This window comes from Leopardus geoffroyi, chromosome B4 (genome assembly GCF_018350155.1).
Source record: "Leopardus geoffroyi isolate Oge1 chromosome B4, O.geoffroyi_Oge1_pat1.0, whole genome shotgun sequence".
Classification (NCBI taxonomy): domain Eukaryota; kingdom Metazoa; phylum Chordata; class Mammalia; order Carnivora; family Felidae; genus Leopardus; species Leopardus geoffroyi.
In genome coordinates, this window is record NC_059341.1 from 84,546,760 (window position 1) to 84,559,047 (window position 12,288).

A 12,288-nucleotide genomic window follows, 5' to 3' on the forward strand; every position below is an offset into this window, starting at 1 on the left:
CGCATGCACCCCCATGTTTATAGCAGCACTAGCAACAATAGCCAAAGTATGGAAAGAGCCCAAATGTCCATCGATGGATGAATGGATAAAGAAAATGTGGTATATATATACAATGGAGTATTACTCGGCAATCAAAAAGAATGAAATCTTGTCATTTGCAACACATGGATGGAACTGGAGGGTATTATGCTAAGTGAAATTAGTAAGAAAGACAAAAATCATATGACTTCACTCATATGAGGACTTTAAGAGACAAAACAGATGAACATAAGGGAAGGGAAACAAAAATAATATAAAAACAGGGAGGGGGACAAAACAGAAGAGACTCTTAAATATGGAGAACAAACAGAGGGTTACTGGAGGGGTTGTGGGAGGGGGGATGGGCTAAATGGGTAAGAGGCATTAAGGAATCTACTCCTGAAATCATTGTTGCACTATATGCTAACTAATTTGGATGCAAATTTTAAAAAATAAAAAATAAAATTAAAAAAAAAAGTAGAGCAAATTTGATTTTCAATTTTATCCTCCAGTCTTTCTACTGAATTTTTATTTTTGCTACCCTGGTTTTGATTTCCAAGAGCTCTTTTTGATTATCTTATTAGTAGTTACTTTCTAAATAGCTTCCTGTTGTTATTTTATGGATGCAATATAGTATCTCTCTGAGAATATTAAGGATGGAATTTTGATTTAAAATTTTTTTCTCCCTTGCAATTTGTTTCTTCTAAATTGCTTTCCTTTCTTCTTATTTTGGTTTCTTTCCTGCATGTTACAGGATTTCCTTAAAGGTCTAATGGTGTTTGGCTGCCTGCTTATAGTTTACAGTGAAGATATTAAAAAGCTGATTGGAAAGACTGTGGGAAAGTTAGGATGTGTAGGCCAAAGGCTTAACTGTAGGATTCTTTCATCTATTTCGTTAAGAGAACCTTCATGAGAGTATCTTTGGGATTTCTTTTTTGGACTGGTCAGACTCCCCACAGGAGTTTTATTTAACTTTGTTTAGAAATCAATTTCTCAGGTTGCTAAGCCAGTTACCATTCCTCCAATTATTTTCTACCTTCTGAAATGTTGCTGCCGTTGTCTCCTTTCCCTTTCTCTTACCCAAGTCTTTTTTTTTTAAAGCTTATTTATTTATTTTTGAGAAAGAGAGAGAAAGCAGCAGGGAGAGAGAGAAAGAATGAGAGAGGGAATACCAAGCAGGCTCAGCACTGTCAGCACAAAGCCAGATTTGGGGCTGGAACTCACCAACCATGAGATTATGACCTGAGTCGGATGCTTAAGGACTGAGCCCCCCAGGCGCCCCTCAATCCCCATTCTTTAACCAGAGGCCTTCACAATTTTTTAGGCTAATTTTATTGGAGGACAACTGTAGGATCATGTAGAAAGGTTTTGACACAGATTACAAGATTGCCCTGAAGTTTTATGTATACATGAAAAGAGGAATGTTTTTATATAATAATTGTGTTTTTTAAATTTATTTATTGTTTAATTTACATCCAAGTTAGTTAGCATATAGTGCAACAATGATTTCAGGAATAGATTCCTTAATGCCCCTTGCCCATTTAGCCCATCCCCCCACATACAATCCCTCCAGCAACCTTCTGTTTGTTCTCTATATTTAAGAGTCTCTTCTGTTTTGTCCCCCTCCTTGTTTTTATATTCTTTTTCCTTCCCTTCCCTTATGTTCATCTGTTTTGTACCTTAAATTCCTCACATGAGTGAAGTCATATGATATTTGTTTTTCTCTGACTAATTTTGCTTAGCATGATATCCTCTAGTTCCATCTACATAGTTGCAAATGGTAAGATTTCATTCTTTTTGATTGCCAAGTAATACTCCATTATATATCTAATATATATAAATATATACGTACCAGATCTTCTTTAGCCATTCATCCATTGATGGACATTTGGGCTCTTTCCATACTTTGGCTATTGTCGATAGCGCTGCTATAAATATTGGGGTGCATGTGCCCATTTGAAATAGCACACCTGTATCCCTTGGATAAACACCTAGTAGTGCAATTGCTGGGTGTAGGGTAGTTCTATTTTTAATTTTTTGAGGAACCTCCATACTGTTTTCCAGAGTGGCTGCATGAGTTGGCATTCCCACCAGCAGTGCAAAAGAGATACTCTTTCTCCGCATCCTTGTCAATATCTGTTGTTGCCTGAGTTGTTAACGTTAGCCATTCTGCAGGTGTGAGGTACTATCTCAATATGGCTTTTCCCTAATGATGAGTGATGTTGAGCATTTTTTCATGTGTCTGTTCACCATCTGGATGTCTTCTTTGGAGAAGTGTCTATTCATGTCTTTTGCCCCTTTCCTCACTTAGTTTTTGGGGTGTTGCGTTTGATAAATTCTTTATAGATTTTGGATAGTAACCTTTTATCTGATATGTCATGTGCAAACATCTTCTCCCATTTCATCGGTTGCTTTTTAGTTTTGCTGATTGTTTCTTTCGCTGTGCAGAAGCTTTTTGTTTTGATGAGGTCCCAATAGTTCATTTTTGCTTTTGTTTCCCTTGCCTCTGGAGACATGTTGAGTAAGAAGTTGCTGTGGCTGAGGCCAAATAGGTTTTTGCCTGCTTTCTCCTCTAAGATTTTGATAGCTTCCTGTCTTACATTTAGGTCTTTCATCCATTTTGAGTTGATTTTTGTGTATGGTGTAAGAAAGTGGTCCAAGTTCATTCTTCTGCACGTCGCTGTCCACTTTTCCCAGCACCATTTGCTGAAGAGATTGTCTATATTCCATTGGCTACTCTTTCTTGCATTATCAAAGATTAGTTGGCCATACGTTTGTTGGGTCCATTTCTGGGTTCTCTATTATGTTCCATTGATCTTAACGTCTGTTTTTGTGCCAAATAATAATTATTTTGCAACAAGTATTAAGTAACTTTGAGGCGTATTGCATGCACCACCCACCGGTCTCAATCCTCCACCTGGCGGGAGCAGTCTACAATGCAAGAAACCACTTAAAAAAGAAAAGAAAAAGAGATGCGCATGACACCTGGAAGAAGACAGAAAGATTGCTTCAAAGGGCCCGGGCGTTAGACCTCATCTCTCTGGAACTGGAGGTGGGGGTGGGGGGGGGGGGTGGGGGTGGGAGGAGGTCTGAGCTCCTCGATGATTGGTTGGCATTTCTGACCAATCAGGAGCAGTGAGTGGTTTTGCTTATCATCGTGATCCACCTCCCGGAGGGTTTTGGAGCCACGTTTACAAATGGGAATTGGGTAGGTAAGAGGGACAGAACATTCAACCAATGAGACCTTTCGGCGTTCGTGGGCGGGGTGAGGCCGCTGCCAGGTTTAGGGCGGAAGGAGCTGCCCCGAGTAAGAAGGTGAACGAAAGATGGCGGCGGAAACGCTGCTGTCCAGCCTGTTGGGGCTGCTACTTCTGGGGCTCCTGTTACCCGCAACTCTGGCCGGCGGTGTCGGAAGCCTGAATCTAGAGGAACTGAGTGAGATGCGTTATGGGATCGAGATCCTGCCGTTGCCTGTCATGGGAGGGCAGGTGTGGAGGCGTGGAAGGGCGAGGATCTGGGGCAAGGGGAAGGGGGGAAAGATAGAGGAAGAAGGGCCGCTGTGGAGTCTGCATAGGGCGCCCAAGAAGAATCGGGAGGAGTAGGTAGGGGTTTTACGATGACTCCTAAGGACCGTAGACGGAGACCCATTCCCCTGGGGCTAGGGACTGGAAGGGGTGGGGCTTCCCGCTGTCAGCTTCGGTTCCAGATAGAAGCACCCAGACTCCTCCCGGGAGAGAAGTGCGAGTGCTCGTTCCCCTCACCCGCCAAACACAGCTGGGAGACTTGTGGCTCATTCTGACTTGACTGGGCTCTTCCCCAGGATCCGAAGAGGGATCTTGTTGTTCTCTCTGATCCCAGCCTCTCTTTGCCTCCCTGCCCCCCGAACCTCCGTCTTTCCCAGAGCCAAGCTTCGGACGTGGTGATTGTCTCCTCTAAGTACAAACAGCGCTATGAATGTCGCCTGCCAGCTGGAGCTATTCACTTCCAGCGTGAAAGGGAGGAGGAGGCACCTGCTTACCGAGGGCCTGGGATCCCTGAGCTGTTGAGCCCAATGAAAGATGCTCCTTGCTTGCTGAAGGTGAAAGGGGCTGGGAAGAATGGAATGAGGGCTTGAGAACTAGCTATCTATCTGGGAACCGGAGTGCCCATGAATGGGGAGGGACGAGAGGACCTATGGGGGTTAAAAAGGCCATTGGACAAGTAGACATATTGTACAGAAGCAAAGAATCCTGCAACCACTGATGACACTTTGCTGAGTGTAGAGGAGGGTTAGGACAGAAGACCTCAGAGTGATGGTTAAACCAAGATTGAGGTGCCTAAAGAGGGTCACTGTAGGGTAGGAGGGACATTCTCCTAGAGAAGCCTTCCTGGTAAAGTCACCCCCTGCCCCCGTCACTTTCTGCCGGTGTCCTATTTTATTTTCATCATGGCATTTTTCATGATCTGAAATCATCTTATTAACTGAATCATCAGCTTATTTATTTATTTTTTTTAGTCTGAGTCCCAGCACTGGAATATGAGTCCATGAGGTCAGAGAATTTATCTTGTTCACAGTTGTATCCTCGGTGGCTAGAACAGCACAAGAAATGTTGTAGAAGTTCAATTAATATTTGAATATTCAAATTTTCCTAGTCCGAGTGCTTCAAGGATACCATGATTTCTTATCTTTATAAAAGGCGAAGAAGGATTTTTAAAAAAAAATCTTTAAAAAGGGAGGCGTGGAAAGAGCACAGGTGAAAAACATACTTTAGAGGCATTTCTCCCAGTCACAGAAGGAAAGCAGCCCTTCCTCGTCACTGAGAATCTGGAGAATTGAGTATGGAAGCAGAGGGGATGAGAAGTAGATGAGAGGTTATGTGTCTTGGAGCTAGGAGAGATTCAGGTTCCAAGCAGACACATCTGCACGCTATCCCCTTGATTGTTCTTTTTTTTTTTTAATTGTCAGACCAAGGACTGGTGGACATATGAATTCTGTTACGGACGCCACATCCAGCAGTACCACATGGAAGGTGACTCATGCCTACATTTTCCCTAAGCCCTCAGCAACACTTCATAGAAGGTGACCTGCCTCCCCAGTCCCCTTCCCTCTTAGTCCTCTTAGAAGGGAGTAACGGTGCTTCACTGTGGTTTCTCTTGTAGATTCAGAGATCAAAGGTGAAGTCCTCTATCTCGGCTACTACCAATCGGCCTTCGACTGGGATGATGAGACAGCCAAGGTGGCAGGAGTTTGGGGTTGGGAGAGAAAGGGGTCCTGGCTGTAGACTCAGAGCCCTAACGAGAAGGGGAGGGTCAGGATTAGCTGACATGTTGCTTGGGGCTCGGTGGCCATTAGGACAAAGTGCCATTTTTTCTCTTTGCTGTCTTTCTTCTGCCCCCGCCCTCCCTCTTGATGTCCTCCCCAGGCCTCCAAGCAGCATCGTCTGAAACGCTACCACAGCCAGACCTATGGCAACGGGTCCAAGTGCGACCTTAATGGGAGGCCACGGGAGGCTGAGGTTCGGGTGAGTCTTAAGAGAGGGAAGTTGACACTCCTTTAGTGACAATTCAGACTCTAAGGGAAGAGGGAAGGGTTGCATGTTATACTCAGGAAGGTCTCTTTCAGACCCAAGACTCTTAAGTTTAAGACTCATATTTCCAGCTGGTACCTGGATGCCACTGCCTGGATAGTCCCGGGCACTTGAAGTCAACATTTCCCAAACCCTTCCCTCTGAACCACTAGCCACACTTATTCTTTTTCCCATGTTTCTTCTTCTGAGCGTTATTACTGACTCTTCCTTCTCCTTTACTTCGTCTTCCGTTCTTCATTTAATGACTCATCAGTAAGGCTGTGCAGGTGTAAGCATTGGGCCCTGCTCTGGGGCTACAGTGCTGGGCAGACACATAGCCCCTGCCCTCAGGGGATGTACAGTCTAGACAGGAAGACATGTTAAAGAAGAATCACAGAAATGGGTCTGTGACTACAAACTGAGGAGTGGTGTGAAGGAAAGGAATTTAGTTCTCTCAGAGTAAATGACAAAGCCTATTCGTCCTATTTCTAGATTTCTCTGACCACTGGCTTCTTTCCTATGCTTGGTGCCTTCATCTCTCACCTGCATCATTGCCAACAGCCTCTTACCAGGTGCTCCCGATCTAGTGCTCCCTAACTGAGTTCAGGCAAGCAGGCAGATATATGGTGGGAAAGGTTCTTCGGGTGCTAACGTGTATTCACAAACGTAAACACCTATAGAGATAAGAATCACACACCTGATGACACAAGAAGGGTCTTTCTGTAATACAGACTTGCACATGCAGTTGTATGCTGGTAAATGTTGAGCATTCTGATGGCCAGGAGAGAGTGGGGGGCATGGAGTGGGGAGCCTTGATCTATAATGTTTACCAGTATCTGTGGTATAAGTAGTCTTACCGTGGCCAAATTCATGCTGTCACTGTGATGTCAACCATCTGGCAACATTCCTGAAAATTTTCCGGTTGGCTCTTGTGAACTGGTGTGAGCTGACTCCAACACACCCCTACGGCAAGTGTCACTTCTCTGTCCCGTCCTGGAAAACCTTCCGTGATTCTGCCTTGCACAAAGGCTAAGATCCAAATACTTCAGAACAGACTGAGGTGCCTGGGAGGTGATGGGAAGCCCTCGGGTTTGGGACATATTTTGAAGGTGGGCCCAAGAAGATTTATTGATGGATTGGGCATGGGGTGGAGTCAAGTATGACTCTGGGGTTTTTGGCTTGAGCAAATGCAACAATGCAACTGTCATTTACTAGAATGGGAAGGGTTGGGTTTGGAGGGGAACCCAGGTTGATGGAGGTCACAGTGACTCTAGACATCCAGTGGCGATGTCCAGTTGGTAGTTGGTTCTGTGATTCTGGAGTTCAGGGATGAGGTCTGGGCCGGAGATATAAATACTCGTTGTGTATCTGCCCCACTGGCCTTCTTTCTGTTCTTTGAATCAGTGGGTCTCATTGTTGCCTCTGCTGAAAGCTGTCTTCCTCCAGATCTTTGAGCGGTAGGCTCCACCCTGTCATTCAAGTTATATATCCCTGTGACACCTCCACAGGTTAGCCCTGATGTTGGCACACAGAACACATGCAGCCTTCTGCCACCATCCTGGTAAACACCTACAGAGTTTTATATTCTTCAAAGCATGTATCATTTCCTGAACTTATCTTATTTGTTGGAATTTAACGTCCCTGTCTGTCTACCCCAACTAGAATAAGCTCCAGGAAGGCAGGGACAATGTCTGTCTTCTTTTCTTTCTTCTTCTTTATATTTTCTTTCTTCTTCTTATTTTTGTTTGTTTGTCTTATTTCCTGCTGTATTCTTGGTGCCTGGAACAGTGCCTGGCACCAAGTAGGTGCCCAGAAGTTATTTGTTGAATGACTGGAATGAATAATAAGCCGGTTCAAATGTCATCGATTTTATGTGACCTTTCTTGGCTAAGCCAGAAGGTGAGTTAGGTTTCTTCAGCGTTTCACATCCACATATCCATGTCCACATATATCCATGGCTTAGTCTATTTGGGCCTGCTAGAACAAGATACCACAGGCTGAATGGCCTATAAACAGAAATTTTTTTTCTTAACAATTCTGGAGTGTGGAAGTTAGAGATCAGAGTGCTAGTGTGGCCCAGGTCATAGACTTCTTGTTTATTCTCACATGGCGGAAGGGGCTAGAGAGCTCTGGGGAGCCTCTTTTATAAGAACTTTAATCCCATTCATGAAGGTTCTACCCTTATGGCCTAAGCACCTCCTAAAGGTCCCACTTCCTAATATCATCACACTGGGCATAGGATTTCAACATAAGACCTTTTGAGGGGCACAAACATTCAGACCGTAGCAACCCACAAGCATCTACACACATACATAATTGATTATAAGCACTTACTTTATTATATTCTAATTATTTTTGTTATTTGCAGCTTCAGTAGGCCAAGAACTGAGGGCAAAGACTGTACTTTCCTCTTATTTATTGAACATATGCCCTGCACCAAGCCCTGTCATAGAAACTGGGGATGAAGTGGTGACTGAGAGACCTAGTCCTGCTCTCAGGAGACAGACATTAAATAAACAGCCACAGCAAGCAGGATAAAGTCTGACAGGTGAACTACATATCATGGGGGTGATAAGGGGGACGCACAATAAAGGAACTAGCCAAGTCTAGCAGAAGGGGAGGCTTCCTGGAGAATGTGACCTTTGAACTGACAGTTGAAGGATGAGGAGCTAGTCCAGCAGCTGTAGAGGAGGGGTAGAGGGAAGAGGGCATTCCAAGTGGAAGGTCTGCTAAGTGCCATAGGCCTGGAGACAAGGGGCAGTTGATAGCTTTTTGCGTGACTGGAGAGAATTGTGGGAAGGGAGTGTGGGAGGTGAGGCTGGGCAGCAATTAGGGGTCAGCATGCAGGTCATGAAGCTCTGTAGCTATGTTGAGTTTGGACAATCCGAGAAATAAGGGGGAAGCTAATGAGATATCTTAAGGAGGATGATGACATATTCAGTTTTGGTTTTGAAAGCTCACTCTGGCTGGAATGTAGCAAATGATTGGGAGGCCAGTTAGGAAGTGGTTGCAGTGATCCAGGTGAGAAAAGAAGGTGGCCCAGGGATGAAGAAATGTGAATTTGGAGGGAGATTTAGGGAACAGAATCAATAGAGTAAGACTCATAGGTTTCTGGGTTGAGCATGGATAGATGGTGGTTCCTAAGTTAGGTAGAGTAGAAAGAAGAATAGGTTTGGTGAAGGAAAATGATGATTCTGGTTTTGAGTATGATGATTTTGGTGGCTGCAGGCATCCAAGTAGAGATTTCTGAGGAGGCTGTTAGATCTGTGGGTTTGGAACTCAGGAGAGAGATTTGAATTGAACCCAGAAGGCTGGCAGTCATCAACATATTGGCTACAGTTGGAGTCTTGGTCTGGGTAAAATCCCCCCAAAGAAACAGTATATAGTGGAAAAGGTGGAACAGAACATTGAGGAAGCCATCATTGAAAGCATGGGCGGAAGGGGGCTTTGCCGAGAAGGGGCCAGAAAGGAGACTACAGTGACACATCTCAAAGAGGGGCTGGCCCAGGGCGTCAGTAGCATTTGAACCTTCAGGGAAGAGGAGGATTAAAAACTGCTTGTGGGCGGTCATGGGAATTATTATTTTAATAAAAGCAAAGCATTCACAAGGAAATAAGAACTCCGGCAGTAGTCATGGGAACCAGATGAAAATTTCTAAGTCCTCTACTCCCAGTCTCCCCTCACCAGTCCTTTGGTTGGACTTAATGACAGAGGTCACTGGTGAACTTTGCTACAGCAGTTTCTGTGGGGTGCTGAAGAGGAGATGAAGAAGTGGAAACCTTGGAAGAAGTCTTGATATGCAGGGGAGGGAAAAGGTGAGCACTAGTTGGAGGGGTTATAGGGTTGGAGAGGGTGTTCTTTCGCGTTTTAAATTGGGAGCATGTGTAAATGCTTTTGGGTGGACCTGATAGAAAGGAGAGATTGAGTTATAGCAGAAAGAAGGGGAAGAGAATGGGGCAGAGCTGGGATACAGAACACAGGAGAACAGTTACCCTGAGGAGAGGAGATCTAGGGTTGTAACTGGGAATGAAAGGGTGGTGTATTTGGTGGGGAGTCTGGAGGTGTTAGTGACAGAAAGTTGAGGGCATTCCTGTCTGGCTATTTCTCATTTTTTATTTTTATATATTTTTGAAGTTTATTTATTTTGAAAGAAAGAGAGAGCACACGTGTGTCGGGGAGGGGCAGAGAGAGGGAAAGAGAAAATCCCAAGCAGGTTCCTCACTGTCAGCTCAGAGTCTGACACGGGGCTCGAACTCACAAACCGTGAGATCATGACCTGAACCGAAATCAAGAGCCCAACGCTCAACTGACTGAGCCACTAAGGCGCTCCTCATTTTTTAGTCCCTACATCCTGATAGACCACCCAAGTTTGTTGCCTTCATGATTGAGTAAACCACGTTCCCCCTGCCTCCCCCCCCCCAACCTTCCTGCCTCCAGGGCAAGCATAGTGAAGTCCTACCTTCCCAATGCCTCCTGGGTAGGAGCCGTGTGCATGGTGTTTGGTAAAAGTGCAGTTTTTCCATGGGGTTTGGGAATGGTTAGCCATCTGGAATTAAGCAAATTTGGATCCCTATCTCAATTCTTATACTAAGTGAGATTTCACAGAGATCTCAGATTTTTTACTTTTTAATTTCTAATTGTGAAACATCTTGGACTTACAAAAATAATGTCATAGAGACCCATAAATCCACTGCCAAGTGAAACAGATGTTAACATTTTGCCATATTTGCATCAGAAAGGAATAAAATGCTAATGAAAGATGTAGTTAAAGCCTACCTTCTCATTTCTTCTCTCTCCCTCCTCTCCAGAAACAACCACAACCATCTTCATGCTTGCTTTGTACTTTTATTAGTCATACACGTATCGTAGACACCATATATGTTTTGTGTTTTAAAATTATACATTAGTGGTATCAACTTGCTTCTTCGCTAATCACTGTTTGCCATTCTGTGGCATGACATGGAGATCTAGGTCAATGATTTTAATGGCTGTGTGTTTCATTGTTTACTTACTATTCCTCTGTTGAGGAAAAGTTGGATTTCAACTCTAATGCTTTTATACACAGTGCTACAATGTAGGTCTCATTGTGAATGTGCAAGAGTTTCTTTGAGGGAAATACCCAGAAGCATATTTTATTGGTGAATTTGGTGCATTGCTCACTTTTTCTATTCTTTTCTAATGTTTGTTTATTTATTTTGAGAAAGACAGAGAGAGAGAGAGAGAGAGAGAGAGAGAGATTAAGTGGGGGAGGGGCAGAGGGGGAGAGAGAGAATGAATCCCAAGCAGGCTCTCCACTGTCAGTCACATGGAGCCTGATGCAGGGCTTGATCCCATGAACGATGAGATCATGACCTGAGCCAAAATCAAAAGTCGGACACTTAATCAACTGAGCCACCCAGGTGCCTCTCAATGTCTTTTTCTTTTTTAAGTTTATTTATTTTGAGAGAGAGAGGGAGGGGGGAGAGGCAGAGAGAGAGAGAGAGGGGACAAAGGAACTGAAGCAGGCTCTGTGCTAACAGCAGAGAGCCCAATGTGGTGCTCAATCTCACAACTGTTGAGTTCGTAACCTGAGCTGAGATCAAGAGTCACACACTTGGGGCACCTGGGTGGCTTAGTTGGTTAAGTGTCTGACTTTGGCTCAGGTCATGAGCTTACAGTTCGTGGGTTCAAGCCCCGCATTGGGCTCTGTGCTGAGAACCAAGGGCCTGGAGCCTGCTTCAGATTCTGTGTCTCCCTCTCTCTTTGCCCCTCTCCCTCTCCCTCTCTCTCTCTCAAATATAAATAAACATTAAAAATTTTTTTAAAAAGTCAGAGCTTAACCGACTGAGCCACCCAGTTGCCCCACCCTCTCCAGTACTTATTATTACTATTTTTTTTAATAACCATCCTAATGGATATGCAGTGGTATCTCATTGTGGTTTTGATTTTCATTTTCCTAATGACTAATGACGTTGAACATCTTTTCATGTGCGTATTGTTTATATGTATATGTTCTTTGGAGAAATGTCTATTTAAATCCTTTGCCCATTTTTTAATTGGGTTGTTTTTGTTGTTGAGTTGTGGTAGTTTTCTATATATCCTGGATATTAATCACTTATCAGATACATGATTTGCAAATATATATGTATATGGTGTGTGTGTATGTATATATATGATTTTCTCCCATTCTGTGGGTTGTTTTTTACTCTCTCTCTTTTTTTAAAGTAGACTCCATGCCTAACATGGCGCTTGAACTCATGACCCTGAGATCAAGAATCACATGCTCTACCTACTGAACCAGTCAGGTGCCCCCTGCTTTTTCACTCTCTTAGTAGTGTTTTTTGGTGCATAGAAGTTTTTAATTCTGATGAAGTCTAAGTTACCTATTTTTTCTTTTATTGCCTGTGCTTTTGGCCTCATATGTAAGAAATCATTGCCCATTCCAAAGTCATGATGATTTTACTTCTGTTTTCTTCTAAGAGTTTTATAGTTTTGTATACAAAGTAAGGTAAGGATCCACCTTCATTTGTTTCCATGTAAATATCCAGTTTTTCTAGCACCATTTGTTGACAATACTATCCTTGTCTCTTTGAATGGTCTTAATACCCTTGTTGAAAATCAAATGAGCAAATATGCTAGGGTGATTTCTCAGCTCTATTCTATGCCACTGGCCTGTATGTCTGTCCTTATGCCAGTACCACACTGTTTCAATTATTGTGGTTTTGTAGTAAGTTTTGAAATTAGG

At 43.7% G+C, this 12,288-nt stretch overlaps 1 protein-coding gene across 4 annotated transcripts in view; it reads left to right on the top strand.

Moving 5' to 3' along the window:
• The first annotated feature begins 3,301 nt into the window (after nucleotides 1-3,301).
• The window catches only part of OS9 (OS9 endoplasmic reticulum lectin), a 30,508-nt gene continuing 21,521 nt past the window's right edge, over nucleotides 3,302-12,288 (top strand). For 2 of the 4 annotated variants that reach the window (XM_045467053.1, XM_045467056.1), the window contains exons 1-5: nucleotides 3,309-3,506; nucleotides 3,920-4,096; nucleotides 4,964-5,027; nucleotides 5,158-5,234; nucleotides 5,421-5,519. In XM_045467053.1, the coding sequence (XP_045323009.1) occupies nucleotides 3,345-3,506; nucleotides 3,920-4,096; nucleotides 4,964-5,027; nucleotides 5,158-5,234; nucleotides 5,421-5,519 (579 nt within the window). In that variant the 5' untranslated portion in view covers nucleotides 3,309-3,344. Of the gene's footprint in view, nucleotides 3,507-3,919; nucleotides 4,097-4,963; nucleotides 5,028-5,157; nucleotides 5,235-5,420; nucleotides 5,520-12,288 lie in introns of all 4 variants that reach the window. The other 2 variants (XM_045467054.1, XM_045467055.1) reach the window with 2 other exon arrangements.